We start from the raw sequence: 27986 nt of genomic DNA, 5'->3' as shown, positions 1-27986 counted from the left end.
AGGCATGATATGGCCGACAGACACCGGAGGTGAGGTGGAAGCAGGCAGGAGGACCTCAAGCAAGCTGCGTGTTAGAGATGTGCCCCGCCTGGTCCACTGTCTTCTCATGGTACTCTTATACAATGCTGCAGCTCGCATACGGACACTGACGAGTCCGAGGCCAACATACCGTGGGGGCAGGGTAAGTGTCTCATAACGGACTTTCAACATGAACCTGCAGTGAGATAATAGCCAAAAGCCGCCTTAGGTTACGCCCAATTGCAGTCGGGAGAGGGAGAACTTGCCCGATGTGGACCAATTTTGATGCCACATTAAGATTAATTAACTCAAAGCATTGAAGTGTGTCCTGGTGGCGCCAGAGGTTCTAGCGGACGTCGTTGCGGTTAACATGTAACAGGCGACGGAAATTCGTTGCCGCTGTGCGCGAGACCGTGGGGGTAAAGGTAATGCCCAGGTACCGGAAGGTCCACTCAAACGGCAGGGGTGCCACTTCACCCTCCTGGAGGACTCGTCCAATGTGCATTGCAGAAGATTTGGCGACATTCATGGCACTGCCAGCGTCAGCCTCATAACGGGTATTCTATTCCAGGTCTGCTCGAATCTCAGAGCCGGAGCGAATGAGGAGGAGTAGGTCATCAGCATATGCCCGATACCGAAAAGTGTGTTGTCCGTAGGTTAGTTAGGTTTAAGTAATTCTAAGTTCTAGGAGACTGATGACCTCAGAAGTTAAGTCCCATAGTACTCGGAGCCATTTGAACAAAAGTTTCAGTCCACTGCATTTCAAAGTGTAGCTTTTCAGTGCTCATAGCCTTACTTAGCACTTGACTTGGCCTTAGAAATACGTTAACTGATGACACTAAACGTGTGGGCCGGCAGGTAACAATCATATGGTTATTACTTCGTTAAGCCGCCGTGTAAAGAATCTTCCATTGTCTGTTCATGTTTTCCACCTACTTTTTCCATTGACAAGAGCCTGAAAACTATTTTTGCATTCAGGCTGAAAGTGGGGAAGAACATACTGACCATAAATTGCCGTCTACAAGTTCACGTTACTCTTTATGGTCACTGAAAGAAAATGTTCCAACTTGCTGTTTACTCAGCGGGATCAGGAAATATAGCTATAAATAAAAGTTTTCAGTTTTAACTGATTGACATTCTGTAAAAGTTCACATGCACAAAATGTGTCTCATAAATTGTAACTAATATCCCTAGCAGAAACAGCACTATTAACAGTTCAGAGGACACATATGTAAGAAGTAGCAAGTATAATGGTCTATTGCCCGGACTTTTAATCACCAAAAGTTAACTGCTCACCTTCAAAACGGAAAATAATCTCGCTATTTGCCACGCCGTTTTGTCAGCATTACGAGCTACAAACAAACAGTTACATCCGTGAAATAAATTATCCTTGACGGTGTACAGTCCTCGCGGATTTATTCCTACTTTTACCGTAAACGCATTCACCTCAGGCATCATCCGAGGTACAAAGCAAAGTCGCTGTTTGACTGACGCGGCCAGTTTGATATCTCGGTGCAAAGTGTGTCATACCACTGCCTCTCTGGCTGTATTTAAATAGGGGCGCTGCATACTGCCGAACGAACATTCAGTATCGATTGCAGACATATGTATCAGTATCCAAATGACTCCTTTCTGGGACATGAATTAACTAATAACCCTGTCGGTTAACAATTTGCATTTTTCTTAATTTTTGTATAAATAGAGTTACGTTTGCTTTACTTACTGAAAAAGTTTTACCTTGACTGCATTTAAGCTTTGCCCGTTACAATTCTAAGAATGGAACCGAAAGGAGGACATGACCTCTGAACTACATCTATAAAGTTTCTTGTAATCATTGTTATTTACGATACAGTCTTCCATACTTGGGACAGCTGATTATGTCTTGAACGTCACTGAGGGTTGTAATTAGTACCTTCTATTACCAATGCAGATGATACTTAATCAATCATGAGTAAGGGCATTTTCATTCCAGATGTGGTTTTTCGTAAACAACTTGAAAACTGGTAGAGGTAGCTAATTGGTGTCACATATTTGACGTTTTTGCACGGTAGACAGGCCACATACGAATTTTCAGCTTTATGAATCTAATGTTTAACCGTTTCAATTTTTCATGAAAACGCCGATTGTAACCAAAATCTAACGCAGCTGAGGCTTGTAACTTTTAATTGTGACATGCATTTCGATATTCTCACCAACGGTTAGCTTTCTACTTTTATTATTCAGTGTCACCTCTTCTTTAAGATCGCGTGTTTTGCCCAAAATATTCATTTGATCGTTCTGAGACCTTACAATGTCATCATTAATATACTTAAGCATACACTGACGAAGTTAGGAAAAGTTATTTTAGCTTTTAATTTCACTCTTAAACTTCATGTTCATGTTAAGCACAAGAGAGTTATTATGACGTGATGCTCGCAGTAGTGAACTGTGGTAAGCCCCGGCACACTCGCTCGCCTCTGTACCTCTTTCAATGATACGGTTGTTTCGCGTTTCGCCTCATACTACATGCTTCTAGAGCAGATAACAATGAACACCAGGCAAGTTTGAAGTAGATTTGAAAATAGAAGGAATTTATCATAAATAAAGTGAGAATGGTGTTATAGAACCAGCTGGTAGGTCTTCATATTTAGGTCAAATGATGGTAATGACCATACGTAAAGGAAAAGAAATAGCCAGATGAGCGGAAACGGCTCGGAGCTTTTTTTTTTTTTCACAGACAGCGCTTTCGATGTGTTCGTAAACAAAGTTTAAAATCAGTGTACGATACTCATTTATACTTAATTCAAACTTTCCGTGTACGTTTAATGTTGAAATAATTGTAAAACTAACGATTTTCTAGCGAGCATTGCAGAGATATGCACTGAGACTTATTAGGAAAGATAGAGAAGGTGGAAAACGAGTGTACACGTCGTAAATATGGCTGCCTCGATATTAGAGAATAAGAAAGAGGGCCTGATTTCATAAAAACAATTCGGAGGAAGCCATTATGCTGAGTTGGACATCGAATGTTGATCATAATGGTCATTGATGTCGATAGAGCAGGTAAATGTTGTAAATGTATCTATAGAAGACAACTTCAATCTGAAGCGTGCCATATAGATTATGAGAGTAACTAGTGATATATCAGAACATCTCAGACAACCAACCTGAAACAGCAATCTGACTGTAAGTTTATGTGCTAAGGGTACTGCTGTTTTAAGTGGCAAACTTGTACTTGGTTGCGACACAACAAACAGAAAATGTAACGATCTCACTTCACACCACAGAAGAAGCACGTCCGCATTTTACGACGCTGCGGCTTTGTGTCACGACGCCAGGGATCGGAGCTGGAGCCATTACCTAGGAAGCATTACGGCCTTCCTTTCCGTCATCCTATCTCTTTGCCGTTAAGGATGCGTTTTCTCAGGTAGAGCTTCCTCTTACCCCTCCTGAGGCTTGCATGCGTGACTTAGGAAGTGACCACTGATCGTTAGGGGAGATTATACCTTTACATCTTCGTATTAAATGTATCCACGTGGAAAAATAGTGCGGTGTTACGGCACATTAAGGTCACATAGAAAATCTCAAATGTTACAGATATGGTCTCGTACTTACGGCGTTATCGATCTCTTGGGTGGTGCAGTTCTACCTGAAAGGTAATTTGTACAGAACCCAGGGTACATCTATTTTTCGTTGTTATACATAGCAGGTTAGGGGAAGAGAATTCGTACTGTCCAGCTTTTGGCATCGGACTGTGTTATAGTATAGCATTCTAATAATCACTGGATTCATATGACATTACAGATGGTTAGAACATGTGATGCTTACAGTCAACGTTATTAGCACCATTGCTCTTTTGACAGCGATCAGTCAGTCGGGTATGAACTTTAAGCTTCACAACAGATTCTTTCATTTGTCTACATAGATAGGCACCAGCCCCATGTGAAACTACTGGTTGTTTGGGAATATCAAATAAGTAATGTTTCTTTCCGTACCAGCTGGAAAACTGGTTGACAAGGGAAAGAATATAATGCTAGCGGTTGATCCTGATTCAGATGCGAAACACTAATTTCTACACCGACAATCTTTCGTTTGTCGAAGATATAAACCGTAAAATACAGGATATTTTTATGCAACTGCTTTCAAATTTATATCATTACTTGATAAGCTCCTTTTTGTTAAATTCTTCGACCAGATCAAACAAATAAACGTTGTAGAAAAAACGATGCACAACGAATGTATTATGCTAATGGGATGGAATTCGGTAGGTGCGATGTACATGTACAGACAAAACCTGATTGCAATTACTGAAAAATGGGATGATTTATTGTAGAGAAAGAGATTCAGAAAATGAGCATGTCAAGAACTCGTTGACCGCCTCTGGCCGTTATTTAAGCAATTATTTAGCTTAGCACTGATTGATAGCGTTGTTGGATGCCTTCCACGGGGGTATCGTGCCAAATGCGCTCCAATTCGAAAGTTAGATCGTCGAATTCCCAAGGGGGTTGGAGGCTCCTGCCCATTATGCTCCAAACGTTCTCGGTTGGCCAGGACAGGATTTGAGAGACACGAAGATAAGCAGTAGAAACTCTCCATTTGTGGGCGGGTATTATCTTCCCGAAATGCAAGCCCAGAATCGACTGCGATGAAGGGAAACAAAAAGGGGCGGAGAACATCGTCGACGTACCGCTTTGCTGTAAGGGTGCCGCAAATGACAACCAAATCAAAGTTTTCCTGTCATAAAAACCAGTGGTGCCCCAGACGATCACTGCTAGACGGTGGGCGACAGTCAGGGTGATATCCCATCTTGTCCAGATCATCTCCAGACACGTCTTCGGCCTGTAATCTCATTCACTGGAGTGAAATTGTCTTCAGTTATGAGTCGAACTGAGCACCGGTGACGAATGAAGACATGTCTCGAGACGCCCTGACGGCAGTGGTATGCCAACCTGAGTGTTGCCCACCGTACGGTCCGACAACCACTAGTGATGGTCTGGGTCACATTTCTTTTCATAGCAGGAACTCTTTGGTTGTCATCCGAAACACCCTTACAGCACGGCGGTAAGTTGATGGATTCTACCGCCCGATTTGTTGCCCTTCATAGCAAAACCACCTTGTGCTACAGTTCAGTGGCATAACGCCCGTCCCCATACGGTGACAGTCCCTACTGCTTGGCTTCGTATTTACCAAATCCTAACTTAGGCAGCGAGACCGGCGGATCTCTCCCCAGTTGAGAACACTTGGGGCATTAAGGGTAGGGACCTTAAGGCAAATCGATATTTGGACTATCTAACTCGCCAACTGATCAGAATGTGACACGCTACTTCTCAGTAAGACATATAACGACATTGTCAATCAATGCCATGCCGAAAAATTACTTGAATAAGAGCCAGAGGTGGATCAACTGCTCGCTCGACAATAGATACGTACCCAAGACTGGAAAGTTGCTCAGATCACACAATATTCAAGAAGAGCAATAGGGGAAATTGACTAAATTACAGGTCCCTATCATTAACGTCGATATGAATTAGGATTATGGGACATTTATTGTGTTCGAACATTATGAATTACCTCAAGGTAAACTGTCTCCTGTCCGCAACTCGTGGTCGTGCAGTAGCGTTCTCGCTTCCCACGCCCGGGTTCCCGGGTTCGATTCCCAGCGGGGTCAGGGATTTTCTCTGCTTCGTGATGACTGGGTGTTGTGTGATGTCCTTAGGTTAGTTAGGTTTAAATAGTTCTAAGTTCTAGGGGACTGATGACCATAGATGTTAAGTCCCATAGTGCTCATCGCCATTTGAACCAAACTGTCTACTGACAAAAGCAGAAGTGATTTCTGGCTTTCCCCAATGCAGTGTTATAAGCTCTCTTCTATTTATTATCTATATAAATGATTTCGGAGACAAACTCAACTGATGTCTTAGGTTGCTTGCAGATGATTCTGTCGTTTATCGTCTAGTAAAGTAGTCAGAAGATCAAAACCAACTGCTAAACGATTACGATGACACATCTGCATGGTGCGAAAATTAACAAATGACTTTAAAAAATGAAAGCTGTTATCTCAGCCTCGTGAGTGCTAAAAGGAAAAAGGCTTAGGTTACATCATAAGTCAATCAAATCTTAAGGCCGTAAATTCAAGTAAATACCTAGGAATTTCAATGGCGGACAACAAAAATTGGAAAGAGCACATAGGAAATGTTGTGGGGCAGGTGAACCAAAGACTGCGTTTATTTGCAGAACACTTAGAATATGGAACAGATTTACTAAAGAGAATGCCTGCACTAAACTTGTTTCTCCTCTTTTGTACAACAGCTCAGCGGTGTGGTATCGTTACCAGGTAGGCTTAACAGAGTACTCTGATAATCTGCAAAAAAGAGCAGCATGTTTTATATTATCGAGAAAGAGGAGAAAAGTGTCACGGACACAATACAGGATTTGGAGAGGAAATCATTAAAACAAAGCCGTTGATCGTTAAACTAGGTCTCCTAATGAATTTTCAATCAACAACTTTCTCCTCTGAATGGGAAAATATTTTGTTGACGCTGAGTTAAATAGGGAGAAACAGTCATGGCAATAAAATAAAGGAAATCGGAGCTCGCATGCAAAGATAACGCTTAGGCCTGATCAGCCTGGCCTCATTCAGCACAATAGACGCCTGTGAATCACCCCATCTCGTGGGGAATCTGCGCTCTTTGTGGCACACGGTCATGGACGACAGGATACGTTTCACAATTCCTGGAAGGCTTTCTCTTTCGGCCAGATACTTAAATGAGAGCAAAATTCTCGTTAACTCACAACTTGCCCAACTGGAAGCTCTTTTTCTTGAACTAATCATCCAATTATTCTGAAATCCTAATGATCAGCTTGTCTGTACATATACATGGTTCTACCAATTTGTATCACTTTCGGATGGTTCACACGTCATGCACCCTTTTTTTTGCCTTCCAGTGTATACACAAAAGTGTACTTCCAGCTTTGTCAAAATACATTATCTGCTCTTGCTCTTCGACAAACGGCGTTGCTGCATCTATCCATTGTAATCAGTGCATCCGTCCTTGGATTCATAGTCAACCACAACATTCAGTCTTCATAATTATTTATCCCTCCCCCATGAACCATGGATCTTGCCGTTGGTGGGGAGGCTTGCATTCCTCTGCGATACAGATAGCCGTACCATAGGTGCAACCACAATGGAGGGGTATCTGTTGAGAGGCCAGAAAAACGTGTGGTTCCTGAAGAGGGGCAGCAGCCTTTTCAGTAGTTGCAGGGACAACAGTCTGGATGATTGACTGATCTGGCCTTGTAACACTAACCGAAACGGCCTTGCTGTGCTGGTACTGCGAACGGTTGAAAGCAAGGGGAAACTACATCCGTCATTTTTCCCGAGGGCATGCAGCTTTACTGTATGGTTAAATGATGATGGCGTCCTCTTGGGTAAAATATTCCGGAGGTAAAATGGTCCCCCATTCGGATCTCCGGGCGGGGACTACTCAGGAGGACGTTGTTATCAGGAGAAAGGAAACTAGCATTCTACGGGTCGGAGCGTGGAATGTCAGATCCCTTAATCGCGCAGTTAAGTTAAAAAATTTAAAACGGAAATGGATAGGTCAAAGTTAGATATAGTGGGAATTAGTGAAGTTCGTTGGCAGGAGGAACAAAATTTTTGGTCAAGTGAGTACAGGGTTATAAATACAAAATCAAATAGGGGTAATGCAGGAGTAGGTTTAATAACGAATAAAAAGATAGGAATGCGGGTAAGCTACTACAAACAGCATAGTGAACGCATTATTGTGGTCAAGATAGATACGAAGACCATACCTACAACAGTAGTATATATGCCAACTAGCTCCGCGGATGACGAAGAGAATGATGAAATGTATGATGAGATAAAAGAAATTATTCAGATAGTGAAGGGAGACGAAACTTTAATAGTCATGTGTGACTGGAATTCGATAGTAAGAACAGGAAGAGAAGGAAACTTAGTAGGTGAATATGGAATGGGTGTGAGGAATGAAAGTTGAAGCCGCCTGGTAGATTTTTGCACAGAGCATAATTTAATCATAGCTAACACTAGGTTCAAGAATCATGAAACAAGGATGTATACATGGAAGAAGCCTGGAGATACTGGAAGGTATCAGATAGATTATATAACGGTAAAACAGAGATTTTGAAACCAGGTTTAAAATTGTAATACTTCTCCAGAGGCAGATGTGGACTGTAAGCACAATCTATTGGTTATGCATTGTAGATTAAAACTGAAGAAACTGGAAAAAGGTGGGAATTTAAAAGGAGATGGGACCTGGATAAATTAACCGAACCAGAGGCTGTAGGGAGTTTCAGGGAGAGCATCAGGGCACGATTAACACGAATGGGGGAAAGAGATACAGTAGAAGAAGAATGATAGCTTTGAGAGATGAAATAATGAATGCAGTGGAGGATGAAGTCGGTAAAAAGACGAGGGCTAATAGAAATCTTTGGGTAACAAAAGAGATATTGAATTTAATGGATGAAAGGGGAAAATACAAAAGTGCAATAAATAAAGCAGGCAAAAAGGAATTCAAACGGCTCAAAAATGATATCGGCGGGAAGTGGAAAACGGCTAAGCATGGTAGGGCAGAGAACAAATGTAAGCATGTAAAAGCTTATATCACTAGGGGTAAGATAGATACTGCCTACAGGAAAATGAAACAGACCTTTGCAGAGAAGGGAACCTCTTGCATAAATATCAAGTGCTCAGATGGAAACACAGTTCTAAGCAAAGAAGGGAAAGCAGCAAGGAGGAAGAAGGACAATATTATAAAAATGGAAGAGGATGTAGATGAAGATGATATGGAAGATATGATATTGCGTGAAGAGTTTCACAGAGTGCTGAAAGACCCAAGTCGAAACAAGGCCCCGGGAATAGATAATACTCCATTAGAACTACTGATAGCCTTGGGAGAGAAAGCCCTGCAAAAACTCTACCATCTGGTGAGCAAGATGTATGAAACAGGCAAAATACCCTCAGACTTCAAGAAGAATATAATAATTCCAATCCCAAAGAAAGTAGGTGTTGACAAATGTGAAAATTATCGAACAATCGGTTTAATAAGCCACGACTGCAAAATACTAACACAAATTGTTTGCAGACGAAAGGAAAAACTGGTAGAAGCCGACGTCGGGGAATATCAGTTTGGATTCCGTAGAAATGTTGGAAAACTTGAGGCAATACTGACCCTACGACGTATTTTAGAAGAAAGATTAAGGAAAGGCAACCCTACGTTTCTATCATTTGTAGACATAGAGAAAGCTTTTGACAATGTTGACTGGAATGCTCTCTTTCAAAATCTGAAGGTGTCAGGGGTAAAATTTACAGTTTGTACATAACCAGATGGCAGTTATAAGAGTCGGGGGGCATGAAAGGGAAGCAGTGGTTGGGAAGGGAGTGAGACAGGGTTGTAGCCTATCCTCGATGTTATTCAATCTGTATAATGAGCAAGCAGTAAAGGAAATAGAAGAAAAATTCGGAGTAGGAATTAAAATCCATGGAGAAGAAATAAAAACTTTGAGGTTCGCAGATACGATTGTAATTTCGTCAGAGACAGCAGAGGACTTGGAAGAGCAGCTGAACGGAATGGAACATCAATAAAAGCAAAACGAGGATAATGGAATGTAGTGGAAATAAATCGGGTGATGCTGAGGGAGTTAGATGCTTAAAGAAGTAAAAGTGTTTTGATATTTGGGGAGCAAAATAACTGATGATGGTCGAAGTAGAGAGGATACAAAATGTATACTGGCAATGGCAAGGAAAGCGTTTCTGCAGAAGAAGAATTTGTTAACATCGAGTACAGATTTAAGTGTCAGGATGTCGTTTCTGAAAATGTTTGTATAGAGTGTAGCCATGTATGGATGTGAAACGTGGACGATAAATTGTTTGGACAAGGAGAGAACAGAAGCATTCGAAGTGTGGTGCTACAGCAGAATGCTGAAGATTAGATGGGTAGATCACATAACTAATGATGAGGTATTGAGTAGAATTGGAGAGAAGAGGAGTTTGTGACACAACTTGACCAGAAGAAGGGATAGGTTGGTAAGACATATTCTGAGGCATCAAGGGATCACCAATTTAGTATTGGAGGGCAGCGTGGAGGGTAAAAATCGTAGAGGTAGACCAAGCGATGAATACACTATACAGATTCAGAAGGATGAGAGGGGATTGCCCACGTGGCATGGAACTGGTTCGCTACAGGATGGCAGCATGAAAGTCACAGCTTTACCTGCGGGAAAGCTCATTGTAGAAAGAGCTTTAATTTCCTCTTCAATGCATCACCATTTTGGATCTGATGAAGGTTACTTGGCATTTTGTGACAGAGGCGAGGAGCTGAAATGGAGATGGATGTGGAGATAAACTTGTTGTTAAGTACAGGGATAGCCAAGGTACTGAAGACATCGTCATATCCTCTACTATTATTAATGATACATGGAAATTAGTTCATAAAGGCAAATATCCGCAACCTAGAATTCTATGAAGAATGTAGATCATACGAAAACGACGTATCTTATCAAGTCGAGTACACTAAGACTCTTCTGAGGACACTGAATATTGCACACATATCTTACGCAAGTATTCTTGGATAGCTCTTGGCGTGGCTTGCTATAGATAACAGCAGTAGAATTTCATTAGTCCAATGGCTAGACTAATTTTTATGTACTAGTAAATAGGCAAATAAAACATTCCAGCATCATGTGAGCTATTATGTTTACTTTACATGTCCATCCATCACTTAATTTATTCATTTATTATTTATTTATTTAACTTTATCAGATTAGGATCTTCAATCCCCTTTTTTACATTGGACCAGGATTTCAGACGCACAGTGCCTGTTTCACATCTTGGTTAAGTATGAAACACAAATAATTTGAATATGACAAATGGCAATAAAGTGACTTGAATGTTTGGAGAGCCGATGTGAAAAATAGTGATGACTAAGAGCTAATATGGTTAACACAGATCGTACCTATGCTGCTTCCAATAACACTAATAAAAATAATAATAATAACTACAGTTACATCAGTAATGATACTGGCAGATATAAAAAAAAAATATGGATGTAAAAAACATATTTTCTGAGTAACGAGTTCTGGGGAATACTGCACACATTGCAGCTAATAATATGAGGAAATGAGGTAATGGTGGTTGGAAAGAAGAATGTTAACGGATAACGAGTGAGTACAGGGACAATGGCGCCCCATTTTGTTTCTTCAGTAGGTATCTCATTAACTCCATTTTGAAATTAGAGATGTTATTCAGTTCTCTAATGCAATGAGGGAGGTTATTCCCAGTACAGATTCCTGCAACTGGTACTGAAGTGCTTCAGCGATAAAGTGGGACCCAAACGCTTTAACACTGTTGGACACAGGTATTTCTACCATGCTGTTCAAACAAGAGCGTTAAGGTCGAGGTCAGATATGAAGCACAGTGCACGTTGGTAAGACAGACGGTATGGAAATTACTGGTTCTGGCCTCACGTAACCAGGATAGCTGCGCATATGATGGTCAAATATGATTAGATTCGAACATCACCGATATATCATAGAAAGGCGTTCATAAGCAGTTGCAGGAGCTGTGAGATTTTCTGAGAAAGTCCTTCCATAATTGGAAGTGCTTGTACACATTCCTTTTTCAGGCCAAGAGGGTGGATCTTTTAAGATTTGTGTAGGGCATGGAGAGATTCTGATGTCCTCTTTCACACTGCAGTTTCGTGCTTAAGGCACTTTGGATTTTCATCTCTTATTACTTCTCAACTCTTTGTTGCTGCAGTGAAGATGATATTTGGCCCATTTAGGATTAAAGATGATAGGTTTTCGCGATAATTCGAGTTTATGAGTCTAGAATGATCAGCTAGTACCGCCTGAGTTTTGGGTGTCGTGAGCTTTAACTCTACATTGTGTACCTATTTTGATAGTGCACAAACGTCTGTATTAAAATTCCCTATAGTTTTCCTTAGGTATATTCGTTTTGCCCTTAGATATAACTGGATATCATCAGCACACGTGTGATATTTCCCTTGGACACCATTGATAACGTATTATTGGCATACAGTGAAAAAAGTATAGTACGTACTACTAATCTGCCATGTACGTCTGATTCTTCCTGTCTCCATTTTGACTTTGTGGTGCCGGACACGATGCATCGCTGGCGAGATTTTAAAAAAATGGCTCTGAGCACTATCGGACTTAATATCTATGGTCATCAGTCCCCTAGAACTTAGAACTACTTCAACATAACTAACCTAAGGACATCACACAACACCCAGTCATCATGAGGCAGAGAAAATCCCGGACCCCGCCGGGAATCGAACCCGAGAACCCGAGAACCCGGGCGCGGGAAGCGAGAACGGTACCGCACGACCACGAGCTGCGGACCTAGATTTTAATATAAGCGTCGAAGGCTCTGCTGAGGTCTAAGAACACATGAAAGTCGTGTCTTGTCGAAACATGACATGCTTAAGGTCATCTGTTATCTTTATTAAAGCATTATGGTGACACCTTAACCAATTGTATATCGTGATAGAGTAATTTGGTATCATCAGTGCATATGTCTCTAAGTGCTTCTTGGAAATGACTGTTGATCTACTTTCGAAACACTAGTGATTTCTTATGACTGACTTCGCATCCAGGTTTTGAGACCATCGCAATACTGAACAAAGTCGATTATTCTTGAAGAGTGTTAGATATGACGCTCAGATATAGCCAAACGTCGTCAGACTATGTGTAACAGCTGCAACAGTGGACCACAGTGGCACTACGAACTGAATCTCAAGGCAAAATTAAGAGCACATTTCACTCAGTGCTCTCCCGGAACGAGAAGCCCTCTCTAGAAACCCAGCTCACCAGGTTTCCACTCTCTTGTGCTTCTCAAATCTCTAACTTTTTATCTCATCTTATTACTTGCTGACGATTCATCAGTGTCAAAGAATAGACGATCCCTCCTGGGTAGTTCTTTTGATCTTGGTTCCTTGTTCCAGACAGCTAATTTTCTGCTGTTGCAGACAGATTTTCATGTAGAAGCGACCAGCAAGCGTTTTCATCATCTTGCCCCACAGGATGATCGCTCGCAGCGCTTTCCAAACAATCTCAGCCGCTGATACAACCTTCAGGTGGCTTCTGTATAGTCACACACATGCTTGAAGTGGTTTTCTCCTTCGTCATGTTCCTCACAGAGACACATGTTTCGCTATATAATGTGTTTCCTTAGTGTAAAAAGCAGACTGACGACGAGTTACCTCTGCCAGTCATTGGTCTTTCACAACAAGGTCTCTTTAGTGTGACTGCTCTTCTCTGGTCCGCACTGCACATCATTCACGTGGCGAGGAAGGATTTCCACTGACCATCAATAAGTGATTTTTTGTTTCTTTTGTGTGTGAAGCGGGTGGATTGCAGTCATTATACTTTGGCATTGGCAACAGTGCTGCTTGGAACCACCCCTTAGTTTACGGCACAGAAACTGCCTAACACATCCCATTGTCGTCCTCTTACTACACACCAAGCCAGTTACGTTCACTTTGTACAAGAAGACATTTTTGTCATTATACTGACACTCGAATCTGCAAAATATTTGCACATTTATGTAGTTCGCAGGCTCTTGTAATAAGATGGACGCATTGTCACGGGTCTGGTCATTGTCGCCAACATGGACCTGAAACTGTCTTCAGAAACGGAAGAAAGCATTTTTATAGAATGTACTGTACTTGCTAACATATGGAAAACTTTATTATGTACTGTATTTATGTACATAAAAAAAGAAATAATGTCAAGATATTTGTTACTACATCACTGAGTAACTTCAGTAACATCACGAAACTTAACCTCATTGTTTTACTAGATCTGGCTGTTTTTTTTTCTCTTTTTAACTTACTCGCACAACAAAGAACAACTGGGAGTTAGATCAAGCTACAGATATAGATTAAACATTATTAAATGTAGAGTGCAATAGTTTGTTTTTATTGAAGGAATTTCATCATACACACAGTTGTATTTTCAAGTTCGTGGTACATCATTCAGAACTCGTCTTGTACCTAAATAGTTAGCACCTGCAGGTACTATTTTCTACAGTGTGGAAAGTGAATGGTTGCAGCATGTGTATCATGGGAAAACGAGCCATTAATATAAAAAGTTCTGCTCTTGTTTGGACATTAGTACCCGTACAAATGCACCACACATGTATTCATAATGAGCCATGTATGGGTATAGGCAATGTGGTCAAGCATCGTAATAGAAATAGCACCAATATATCAATAATGTACGGGAGGCATTTATATATCGACCACGACAGGATAATAAATTGGAAAAGCATTTCGACAGGTATAGAATAAATTAAACATCCTATAAACCCTGATAGTTAATCTATTATCACGTTAATGACATCTAAATTACGTCTTGAAAATGAAGAAGAACTAGTACAGCGTCTAGAACTGACACCCATGCATTAAGGGAGATTCTATCAATATCAGTTGTCAAACGGTATCATGAGAACAAAGCAGAATGATCACCCATTAATTAAATGAGTTTCAGAATGAACACAGTTACAATCACCAATGCAAATATGGATCAAGGAGAAGCAGACGAGGAAACGGCAGAGAACATGGTAGCCACCACTCTGAATCCCACAAAAATCATGACGAAAAATTACATCAAACGGAGACTACTACGTGGAAGAGCGGCAGGAGAGTCGGTTTGGACCACAAATAGATCGGATTTATATGGGAAACAATTAAGAGTTCCGGATACAGCCCAATTAGGGAAATCAGCTATCGAGTAACCAACTAATCACTTTCAAATATAGGCTGCAAAACAAGACAAAAATAGCGAATTAGGGGTAAAATTTTTACCTTCTACAGACATTGTTGCCTATTGAAACAATATCGATGCTTTGACAGATAAAGGTAACTGTCAATGCTGTTTCACAGCACTTATATCGGAATGGCTAAATATGGGAGAGAATATTTCGTGTCTTACAGGGGCATGTTGCAGTGCCAGTACCCAACTAAACAGTGAAACAAAAAATCCTAACAAATATAGAATAAGACGATAAACAGTTAATTCTCAGTTCTAGTGGTACCAGAGCATAGCATTTGAAAGTTGTTGTAAAGTTTCCAAAGCGTTAATGCTGAGAGCAGAAAGTCTTATTACTACGTACCTTATAAAGTTAATTTGTAGAAGATCACTCATTAAACGACCCACAGTTGACAAACTCATTAAAACTTACAGCTTTTTTGGATTGGACGCAAGTATATACAAATGCCTTCGGAGCCATTAAAAGGTGATGGTGTTGTTGGAAGAATAAGCACATACAGAGCTCTCAAATGGTTCAAATGGCTCTGAGCACTATGGGACTTAACATCTGAGGTCATCAGTCCCCTAGAACTTAGAACTACTTACACCTAGCTAACCTAAGGATATCACACACATCCATTCCCAGGCAGGATTCGAACCTGCGATCGTAGCAGTCGCGCGGTTCCAGACTGAAGCGCCGAGAACCGCTCGGCCACACCGGCCGGCACAGAGCTCTCAAAAACTTCTGAATGGCCAGTGATACTTTGCACTACGCCGCTGGAGTACATTTTTAACACGAGGATGACAATAGTGTTATTACATTCGTCATCAGAATGCTGAATAAATGAAAACGATAGAACACTTCCACACGACGATGGACTCAGCTGTCTGGCAGGGAAGTGGAAAATTTCGATACTATTTAGCTAGAAGACATGTTGTTTTTGTTGTGGTCTTCAGTCCTGAGACTGGTTTGATGCAGCTCCCCATGCTACTCTATCCTGTGCAAGCTTCTTCATCTCCCAGTACCTACTGCAACCTACATCCTTCTGAATCTGCTTAGTGTATTCATCTCTTGGTCTCCCTCTACGATTTTTACCCTCCACGCTGCCCTCCAATACTAAATTGGTGATCCCTTGATGCCTCAGAACATGTCCTACCCACCGATCCCTTCTTCTAGTCAAGTTGTACCACAAACTCCTCTTCTCCAAAATTCTATTCAATACTTCCTCATTAGTTATGTGATCTACCCATCTAATCTTCAGCATTCTTCTGTAGCACCACATTTCGAAAGCCTCCATTCTCTTCTTGTCCAAAATTTTTATCGTCCACGTTTCACTTCCATACATGGCTGCACTCCATACAAATACATCCAGAAATGACTTCCTGACACTTAAATCTATACTCGATGTTAACAAATTTCTCTTCTTCACAAACGCATTCCTTGCCATTGCCAGTCTACATTTTATTTCCTCTCCACTTCGCCCATCATCAGTTATATTGCTCCCCAAATAGCAAAACTCCCTCAATACTTTAAGTGTCTCATTTCCTAATCTAATTCCCTGAGCATCACCCGACTTCATTCGACTACATTCCATTATCCTCATTTTTGTTTTCGTTGATGTTCATCTTATATCCTTCTTTGAAGACACTGTCCATTCCGTTCAATTGCTCTTCCAAGTCCTTTGCTGTCTCTGACAGAATTACAATGCCATCGGAGAACCTCAAAGTTTTTATTTCTTCTCCATGGATTTTAATACCTACTCCGAATCTTTCTTTTATTTCCGTCACTGCTTGCTCAATATACAGATTGAATAACATCGTGGAGAGACTACAACCCTGTCTCACTCCCTTCCGAACCACTGCCTCCCTTTCATGCCCCTCGACTCTTATAACTGCCATCTGGTTTCTGTACAAATTGTAAATAGCTTTTCGTTCCCTGTATTTTACCCCTGCCACCTTCATAATTTGAAAGAGAGTATTCCAGTCAACATTGTCAAAAGCTTTCTCTAAGTCTACAAATGCTAGAAACGTAGGTTTGCCCTTCCTTAATCTAGCTTCTAAGGTAAGTCGTAGGGTCAGTATTGCCTCACGTGTTCCAGCATTTCTACGGAGTCCAAACTGATCTTCCCCGAGGTCGGCTTCTTCCGGTTTTTCCATTCGTCTGTAACGAATTCGCGTTAGTATTTTGCAGCTGTGACCTATTAAACTGATAGATCGATAATTTTCACATCTGTCAACACCTGCTTTCTTTGGGATTGGAATTATTATATTCTTCTTGAAGCCTGAGGGTACTTCGCCTGTTTCATACATCTTGCTCACCAGATGGTAGAGTTATGTCAGGACTCGCTCTCACAAGTCTGTCAATAGTTCCAATGGAATGTTGTCTACTCCGGGGGCCTTGTTTCGACTCCGGTCTTTCAGTGCTCTGTCAAACTCTTCACGCAGTATCGTATCTCCCACTTCATCTTCATCTACATCCTCTTCCATTTCAATAATATTGTCCTCAAGAAGATCGCCCCGGTATAGACCCTCTATATACTCCTTCCACCTTTCTGCTTTCCCTTCTTTGCTTAGAACTGGGTTTCCCTCTGAGCACTTGATGTTCATGCAAGTGGTTCTCTTATCTCCAAAGTTCTCTTTAATTTTCCTGTCGGCAGTATCTATCTTACCCCTAGTGAGATAAGCCTCTACATCATTACATTTGTCCTCTAGCCCTCCCTGCTTAGCCATTTTGCACTCCCTGTCGATCTCGTTTTTGAGACGTTTGTATTCCTATTTGCCTGCTTCATTTACTGCATTTTTATATTTTCTCCTTTCATCAATTAAATTCAATATTTCTTCTGTTACCCAAGGATTTCTACTAGCCTTCGTCTTTTTACCTACGTGACCCTCTGCTGCCTTCACTACTTCATCCCACAAAGCTACCCATTCTTCTTCTACTGTATTTCTTTCCCCCATTCCTGTCAATTGTTCCCTTATGGTCTCCCTGAAACTCTGTACAACCTCTGGTTTAGTCAGTTTATCCAGGTCCCATCTTCTTAAATTCCCACCTTTTTCCAGTTTCTTCAATTTTAATCTACAGGTCATAACCAATAGATTGTGGTCAGAGTCCACATCTGCCCCTGGAAATGTCTTACAATTTAAAACCTGGTTCCTAAAACTCTGTCTTACCATTATATAATCTGAAACCTGTCAGTATCTCGAGGCTTCTTTCATGTATACAGCATTCTTTTATGATTCTTCAACCAAGTGTTAGCTGTGATTAAGTTGTGCTCTGTGCTAAATTCTATCAGAGGGCTTCCTTTTTCATTTCTTAGCCCCAATCCATAGTCACCTACTATGTTTCCTTCTGTCCCTTTTCCTACTACCGAATTCCAGTCACCCATGTCTATTAAATTTTCGTCGCCCTTCACTATCTGAATAATTTCTTTTATTTCATCACACATTTCTTCAATTTCTTCGTCATCTGCAGAGCTAGTTGGTATATAAACTTGTACTACTGTAGTAGGCGTGGGCTTCGTATCTATCTTGGCTACAATAATGCGTTCACTATGCTTACCCGCATTCCTCTTTTCTTATTCATTATTAAATCTACTCCTGCATTACCCCTATTTGATTTTGTATTTATAACCCTGTAGTCACCTGACCAGAAGTCTTGTTCCTCCTGCCACCGAACTTCACTAATTCCCACTATATCTAACATTGACGTATCGATTTCCCTTTTTAAATTTTCTAACCTACCTGCCCGATTGAGGGATCTGACATTCCACGCTCCGACCCGTAGAATGCCAGTTTTCTTTCTCCTGATAGCAACGTCCTCCTGAGTAGTCCCCGCCCGGAGGTCCGAATGGGGGACTATTTTTCTCCGGAATATTTTACCCAAGGGACGCCATCATCATTTAACCATACAGTAAAGCTGCATGCCCTCGGGAAAGATTACGGCCGTAGTTTCCCCTTGCTTTCAGCCGTTCACAGTACCAGCACAGCAAGGCCGTTTTGTTTAATGTTGCAAGGCCAGGTCAGTCAATCATCCAGACTGTTGCCCCTGCAACTACTGAAAAGGCTGCTGCCCCTCTTCAGGAATCATACGTTTGTCTGGCCTCTCAACAGATACCCCTCCGTTGTGGTTGCACCTACGGCACAGCTATCTGTATCGCTGAGGCACGCAAGCCTCCCCACCAACGGCATGGCCATGGTTCATGGGGGGGGGGGGGGGCTAGAAGGCATATGAAAGTTATAATTCGTCAAATACATAATTCTTTCTGTCGAACTGCAAACTATGTCACATTTGGTTGACCAGATGCACATTAGCTTCTAAAGACTACGACGGAAAGCGAAATGCTCTTTCACATGCGTTGTCTCTCTTATCAACAGAATTTCACGATATTACAGCAGTGAACCATCAAGAGAAAGAAATTTTTGTTGCAACAAGAAGACCTGCACAGTATGAAGGGGAAGTTTAACACCTAGTAAGAAGATTAGATGTGATGAGAATGAAGGCCAGGAATTAAAAAGTATGAAAATAAGTTTTGGATGTACAATTGACGGAAAGTAGCCGAAGCATTAATTGCTCCACAACGATATATCGTAGCATAGATAGCATTTGCTTCTAATGATCCAGTATTGCAAAATTCATATCAGACACAATTCAGGCAACACAACAGAACAACGAACACTTCAGAGCCGGCAAATATGTTGTTCCTTTTCTATTTTTTTGTAATAAAAAGCAAACGTGCAAACTGTTACGTTGCTGCGAAATATGCAAAAAATTCAAATCTTCAACCGAAATAGGTAAGTTCCAGTGTATCCGATCATGTAGAAAATGCAATAGATATTGTAGCAATCGACATACAGGGAAAACTAATAACAAATTATGTCTATATACAGTACATTCTGTCAACTTAGGAGTGACAACAGCAAAGCATCTGCATTGAGAAATGATTATCAAAGTGCAATCTGCCATCCCAAACATATCAGCCAAAGAAACCGGTACATCTGCCTACTGTCGTGTAGGGCCCCCACGATCACGCAGAAGTGTCACACAACTACAAGGCATGGACTCGACCAATGTCTGAAGTAGTGCTGGAGAGAACTGACACCATAAATTCTGCAGGGCTGTCCATAAATGCGTAAGAGTTGAAAGGGGTGCATACATCTTCTGAAAAACACGTTGCAAGTCATCCTTGACATGGCCATTAATATTAATTTCTGGTGAGTCTGGTGGCTAGTGGAAGTGTTTGAACTCATAAGAGTGTTCCTGGAGTTACTCTGTAGTAATTCTGGACGTGTGGGGGGTCGCATTCTCCTGCTGTAAGTGCCCAAGTCCGTCGGAATGCACAATGGACATGAAAGGATGGAAGTTATGAGGCAGGACGCTTACGTACCTGTCAACATTCACAGTCGTTTGTATACATATGGGGGGTCGCATATCACTCCAACTGCACACACCCTACTCCATTACAGACTCCACCAGCTTGAACAGTCAACGGCTGACATGCAGGGTCCATGGATTCATGTGGTTGTGTCCATACCTGTACACGTCCATCCGCTCGATACAATTTGAAACGTGACTCGTCCGACTACGAAACATGTTTCCAGTCATCAACAGCCGAATGTCGGTGTTGACGGACCCAGGCGAGGCGTAGAACTTCGTGGCGTGCAGTCATCTAGTGTCCGAAAGCCCATATCGACGATGTTTCTTTGAATAGTTCGCACGCTGTCACTTGTTGATGGCCAAGCACTGAAATCTACAGCAATTTTCTGAAGGAATGCACTTATGTCATTTTGAACGATTCTCTTCAGCCGTCGTTCGTCCCGTTCTTGTAGGATCTTTTTCCGGCCGCAGCGATGTAAGAGATCTGATGTTTTAACGGATTCCTGATATTCACGGGACACTCGTGAAATGGTCGTACGGGAAAATCATCACTTCATCGCTCTCTCGGAGATGCTGTGTCACATCGATGGTGTGCCGATTGTAACACCACTTTCAAACTCACTTAAATCTAGAAAACCTGCCTTTGTAGCAGCAGCAAACGGTGTAACGACCGCAACAGACACTTGTCTTATGTGGGCGTTGCCGACTGCAGCGCCGTATTCTGCCAGTTTACATATCTCTGTATTTGAATAAGCATGCCTATACCAGTTTCTTTGCAACTTCAGTGTCAAAGAAATTATGATAGTCGAGTACAGACGTAAATCTAATCCAGCTTAAAAGATAATAAAGGAGATCAATCAGATGTGTCGTGCCTACTGCCAAAAACAACATAAAAGTGGAGAGACTTATAATGAGTTCATGACTGTTGTAAATAAGCTACCCAGTGCAGCACCAGGACTCGTGCCAAGTGAAATAATTTACGACCTACAGTCCAGCAGAAATATACAAGGAATCATTAAACACACTCCTCGACGAGAGATGAATTGGGGCATCAAAATACAGAAGGCCAAGTAACATTAGAAGCAAATGCTTTACAGAGTCACAAGAGCTATGACAAATCAGTAAGACTGATATATTACAATGCTGGTAAGTTTATGTTGATCACAACTTTATACACTGTCATCAGGGTAAGATATATTACAATGCTGGTAAGTTTATGTTGATCACAACGCATACACTGTCATCAGGGAAAGAGGACAGATCAAGAAATTCCATTCTAAATACGATCATCCATTCCGTATCATTGCCCGGAAAAGCCCAAACACAGGCAGCCTAGAAAATATTTACACGACACAGTAATAACGCAGACACCATGTGGGAGACATTAGTTCTTCTTACGGAACTGACAATATGAATGCATATGGAGAAAAGGAAGCTACTCGGCATTTGTCTCGTTGTTGTGCAGTGCAAGTAAAGGAAGGAGTGGAATGCAACCTTGGAGAATACTTCTGGTTACTCAAAGAAATTTTCAATAATAAGTACACAAGTTTGGAGCCCCTGGACCAACATTTCGAACTTTTTGTGGAGAACAATCAGTTCCTCCAACACAAATGTATAATCGTAGATGGAGAGTGAAAGATGAATGTCACTAGAGGTACTGAGTGACGCAGCTACAAATATCTTGATAATAATTCGTGTTTTCATGTACATAAAAGTTCCGAGTAACAATACTTTTTGTTTGTTAGCAAATATTCGTCTGTTTATGGCGACTGTCTTGTGTCTATTATGGCGACAACAACCGGCACCTGTGAAAATGCCTCAAATCCTATTATAAGTGCCTATGCACTCCTTAAATATACTGAAATATTGTGAATGGTGGGATGACAGTACACTGACAAAATGCCTTGTAAGTGATCGTAACTGACCTGACGTACAATAAGTGGGCGACAGTGGTATAAGTCATTTAATTTCTTTGGCATAAACTAAAGAGAGATCCTTAGCAGTAATGTCGTGAAAGCCAAAGTATTAGTACAATGACAAGCATTCACCAGCTTCACACAAGGGAAACCACTAATCAGCTATTGGTGTTCTATGGAAACCCCTCCTCAAAATGAGAGCAACGCACAAGGCACACATCTCAAGAAGAGTACTGTTTTCCACTAGATACTCCTTGCTGTGAAGGCTCATGACTGACAGAGGTATCTCCTTTCCAGCTGACTTTCTGAGCCAGGAAAATACATTGTATCATGAAAGCTGCACCTCCATGCGAAACTTAACTGCATACTCATGTTTTTCCTTGTTACTGTAACTAACCATAAATTTGTTAAACATCGTCGGTGAAAATAGTGTAGGTAATGTCAGAAACTGCACGCATATTACATTATGGATATTCCCCTGATAAGTGCTACGTGATGTCACTGCGAATGGTACAGACAGCAGAGAGCTCAATCAGGCACTTGAATGTAATTCGAAAACAGTAAACATACACATGAAAACTAATTGCGACGTCATCAAAAATTTGATTCTGTAACCAGACCGCTAATGATTACACAAAGAAACCGTATAGATTTAAATGAATTTTGGTGTGTGAAATAACGCTTACTACTTCTACAGTAAAGGTGTAATAAAATTTTACATATAGCCGAGCTTTGTGATGGTCAAACGAGACATTGTTAAAGCAAAAACAGAAGTAAAAATACAATCTTAATTAATAAAAAGATATTCAGTGAATATCGAATAAAAGACGTTCAGATGTAATAAATACTCTCCGATGCTCTGCATCAGTACTGAAATGTAATTCAAATTTGACTGGTTACACCAATGTAACAATTAACTTGTTCTGGGTGCTACAATAACCTATAATAGCTAGAAACCAATGACAAAATACAGTAGGAAAAGCCTTCTTAGGGGCCTTTTAGAAATTCAAATTCCAGATCAACAACGTAGAATACAACAACGAACAGTGCGCTTTTGATACGCGTGACCTGTCTCGGACAGAACAGCTATGGTGACCTAATAATGTTACTCATATGACAGACTCGTCCACAGCAGTTCGTGCTCTCCCCAACATATCGGCCGCTCAGGCAGGAATGTCAGGGTCTCCATGCAAATCCTATCATACACGTTTCGCTGACGACAGTATGTGGGCCTCTGTTCCGGAAGCTGCTTTCGAATAATCCGCTTCCGACTCTCTATGAAACCCAGGCCCGCTCCACAAATGAGCCACGAAGACAATCAGCTTATCACACAGCCTATGGCTAGCAAAATTCATTTTCTGCACAAAAGATAGTGTCATGTATTGTAGTCATGTTTTTACGTGATTGTGCTGCAATACGAAAACTATAAGTCCTGTAATTGCTTGACTGCTACTAAATCTAACGTCAAATATACCTTAAAGAATTAGATATTTAGCCTGCAAAAATATGTCAGCTCCGTAGCTATATGAAATGTTCGCAAAGACTCATTCAACAGTTAGTAAGGGTACTGCTTAATCGATACTAACATGAGAAGATTTTTGTTAAAAGGTGTAAGACATTTTCGAAAGTAGCTAGAAAAATAAGAGTTACAGCTTTACATAAATACGAAATAATTGGCCATGATTCCTCTATTGCGCTAAGTATTATAAGCTTTCCTTGTCCATTTCTCCTTAAAATGAGCACAGACGATGGTATGTAGTCGAACTTAACTTGTTTTGTAGCTATAACGTCTCTCGATGCCACATGTTTCTGCTGACAGAAGTAACAGCTTTGTTAATTACGGACTGACAATCACCGTAGTGTTTGACAACTGTCTGTAACCAGTCATTATTACAGATTCAGATAAACAAAATGTGTGGGAGTGAAATTTAAAAATAAAAAAGGCTAAGGAATCTTAGTCATTTCCCAACTGTATCTACATATCTGGCTGTAATTGGTGCCAGATTTTCAATTTTATTGTTTCTGTAACGGATAAATACGTTGTCATACATTTCAATGAATGAAAATGTTTAGGGATTTCACACTCCTTGTGTTTATTCAACATATAACACAGATTAATTACCCAGGTACTTCCTGCACTATTTTCTGGTTATTTAAATTTTACATTTGTTGCTTTTATCTTTTTGTTGCATTGAAAAACAGGCATTTAAAATGGAAAGACAATTTTTAACTTTCTAATTTTAATATAATATAGTATCCTATACAGGGATCGTTAAGTACTGTTTAGAGCAAAACATACATGTAAATGAAATGGCTACACATTTTTGTACTGAAATAAACCAGTTGAAGAAACTCCTAAAGAAAAAGACACAATTGCGTGATTGGTGTAGTATAAATTAGTGGGCTGCAGATATGTATCTGATGAATGTATTGCGTTTGGCTGTCAACAGAGCATATCGTGACGCTCTAAGTGATTACCGTAGAGAAATATGGTCAAAAAGTATATCACAAGACCCAAAGAAATTCTGCCTCCATGTAACAACTGTTAGTGGCCACAGAATTTGCGTCCAGTCACTCACAGAAGTGGCAGGAACTGAAATTGAAGATAAGCAAAGAAACATCACAAATGCTTGATTCCAATTTTAAATGTTCCTTTGATAAGATAATCCAGAAGTATTTCCCCCATTAATTCTCGTACCACTCAAAAGATGAGCGAAATAGATTTCAGTGTCAGTGCAGTGACGTCGAGAAACAGCTGATATCGTCAAAATTAAACAAAGCTCCGGCTCTATCAAATGGCACAATGAGTATGCGGATGAGTTACACCCTCTTTTAAGTATAATCTACCGTAGATCTCTCAAACAAATAACCACTCCTAGTATTTGAAAGAAAGCATAGGTCCCACTCCTCTACAAGAAATGTTACAGAAGTGATCAACAAAACTGCCTTCCAGCATTCTGGACATTCATTTGTTGTAGAATCTTAGAACTCACTGTGAGCTCAAATGAAATGTATCTCGAGCAGAATGACCTCTTCCATGAGTACTAATTTGGTCTCCGAATACATGTACCACGTGAAACACAATTCTCAGTTTTCACACATTACAGCCTGAGAGTCATGGACCAGTGTAGATATGTGTCTGCAGTATTCCACACGAGGTTTCAAAAGTATTTTATGAGCACCATGTCTATGCTTAATTTGAAAACTGCCATTTTACAGCCTATCAAGCGTAATTTTTGATTCGATCGACGAATTCATTGGTAGGTAGGACGTAGCAAGCTATGTTGGATTGAGAGTCGTTGATAGATGCAGAAGTAAAGTTGAGTGTGCCCCCGGAAAGTGTTAGGTCCTTTGGTGTTAGTGCTTTATACTATTAACCTTGTGCACAATGTTAACAGTAACCTCCGACTTATTGCAGCCGAAGCAGTTGTCGATAATGAAGTAATTTCTGAAAGAAACTATGTAAATATTCAGTCAGATTTTGATAAGGTCTCAAGGTTGTAAACAAATTGGCAACTTGCTTCTAATGTTCAGAAATTAAAAGTAGTGCACTTCTCGAAATGAGAAAAAGAAGTAGTATCCTATCGGTAGTACCCTGTAACTGAGTCACACTTGGAATAGGTTAACTGATGCGTACACCTGGCTGTTGTGTTATGAAATGGTTCAAAAATGTTTCAGATGGCTCTATGCACTATGGGACTTAACATCTTGGTCATCAGTCCCCTAGACTTAGAACTACCTAAACCTAACTAATAATGTAAAGAAATCACACATATCCATGGCCCAATGGAGGATTCGAACCTGCGACCGTGGCAGCAGAGTGGTTCCGGACTGAAGCGCCTAGAGCCGCTCGGCCACAGCGGCCTGCATGTGTTATGAAATGGAATGTTTATACAGTCTCAGTAATAGGTAAAGCTGGTGGCATATTGCGATTCATTCTTAGATTACTAGGGAAATGCAGTCCGTTTACAAATTACTCGCACGATCCTTCCTAGAAAATTGCCCAAGAGCGGGATGCTTATCGAATTGCACTAACAGAGGACGATGAAATATGAAGAGAAGGGTAGGGCGGTCGTCTTCGACCCGTGATAGGGTGTCGCGAAAATGCTTAAAAAAACAGGGGTGGCTTTTTGTTAAAGGGAGATGCGAACTATCCAGTCAAAACCTACTTAGGAAGTTCCTAGATTCAGTTTTAATGATGACTCTAGAAACATATTACAGCTCTCTACCTATCGTTTCCATAGGGGTCACCAAGACTGGAGACTCAGTACAGACAGCACAGAGGCATTTAAGCAATCAATCTCGCCACCATACACACGTGAAGGAAACGGGAGACAGCCCTGATAACCAGTGAAATTGGACGCCCCCTCTGCCATGTACTTGGTTTGCAGCGGTAGGTGTAGATACACACTTAAATATCATTTTCATCATTCTATGAAAGACAGAGTATTTGAGTATTTGAAAACTAGCTTACTTTAAAGTTACCAGTGAAATTGGACGCCCCCTCTGCCATGTACTTGGTTTGCAGCGGTAGGTGTAGATACACACTTAAATATCATTTTCATCATTCTATGAAAGACAGAGTATTTGAGTATTTGAAAACTAGCTTACTTTAAAGTTAACTGAGTCCCAGCAGGAACTATATGCACTTAATATGGATCGCAGCCAAGAACTGTCACATGAAGGCCATGAGAATTGAATCATTATATTTGTAATATCTGGCAGGAGCATTGATTAAGTCAAATGTCTCAATTATAAATTCATGAACTCTCTTTACTCTCCGTATAACACAAGGAAGATGATTTACTGAATTATTCAGCAGTATTGGTCGCTCGCTGGACTATTACACCGGCAGAAAATTAATGCCATCCAAACTAAAGAAAATAGTTCTCAACTTGGTATATGTGCATTGATCTGCCATAGTTTTACCTGTAATCGCAGCCACAGAAAAACAGTTCAATACGCTTTCGAAGTACCGCACCTATTGTCGCTCAAGGGTGCCCCAAGACACTTGACCCTCTGCACGCAGTGCAGTTCGTACTAATTCGAGGGCTCGTAACTTTTTTTTATTCGACACCAGCCAAAATGGTGTTTCACATCTGTGACTCCTTGATGTGCTTCAACATATTTGTATTGAGGGATTAGTGGATACTCAGTGTTTTGGGGTTGTGCGATTTTCTGCCTGTATCTCTGGTTCCTTTTGCATACATCACTGTTAATATTGTACCTTTCCTCGTGATGTACACGAAATATAAAGTAAAATATTCTCGCATGTGTGCATACAACTCTCATATCATTCTTAATTTATTGAGTGTACTGTTGCAGAAAAGAAAGTTTAATTTCTTATTTTATAGTATTTTTATGACTAAATGCCTTCAACAGGAATAATTGCTGGTAATTAAATGTGACATTTCATAATTTAAATGTATGACTTCATTGAACAGTTGGTATTAGCTTATCATATTGTTTCAGACTGAAGTTAACGTTTTCCTGCATGATGGATCTCTCAAAGTTTCCACTAGACAGCCAAGTGTGCACGATGGAGGTTGCTAGCTGTAAGTACTATTCATGAGAGGAAATACTGATGTAAGGGCATTAAGGTTGTTCCATAATTTCAAAAATATTCTTAGTAGTATTGACGTACAAGAGACTCTGGTTGTCACAAGAAACACTGCCAAATATTAAACAAAAACTTATCATTACTCTACATGAATATAATCTAATTGTAACTATATGTTGTTATCAACGCACAGCACCTAACGAAAACATACGATCCTTCAGTTTCTCCGGCATAATCACTGACCGGTCACTCGATGGGTATACTGCCGGTTCATAGTATCAAGCAGGCACAATAATTATCTGAGTCCAATTGAAGCAAAAATGTAGAA

General features: G+C 40.7%; 1 protein-coding gene across 1 annotated transcript in view; it reads left to right on the top strand.

Moving 5' to 3' along the window:
- LOC124788906 (glycine receptor subunit alpha-3-like) overlaps window positions 1–27986 on the top strand; it is a 723618-nt gene that overhangs the window by 596951 nt on the left and 98681 nt on the right. The window contains exon 6 of the mRNA XM_047256189.1: window positions 27571–27653. Coding sequence (XP_047112145.1) covers window positions 27571–27653 — 83 coding nt within the window. The remainder of the gene's footprint in view (window positions 1–27570; window positions 27654–27986) is intronic.

Source organism: Schistocerca piceifrons, chromosome 3 (genome assembly GCF_021461385.2).
Source record: "Schistocerca piceifrons isolate TAMUIC-IGC-003096 chromosome 3, iqSchPice1.1, whole genome shotgun sequence".
Classification (NCBI taxonomy): Eukaryota; Metazoa; Arthropoda; class Insecta; order Orthoptera; family Acrididae; genus Schistocerca; species Schistocerca piceifrons.
This window is presented reverse-complemented; position numbering and strand designations above follow the sequence as displayed.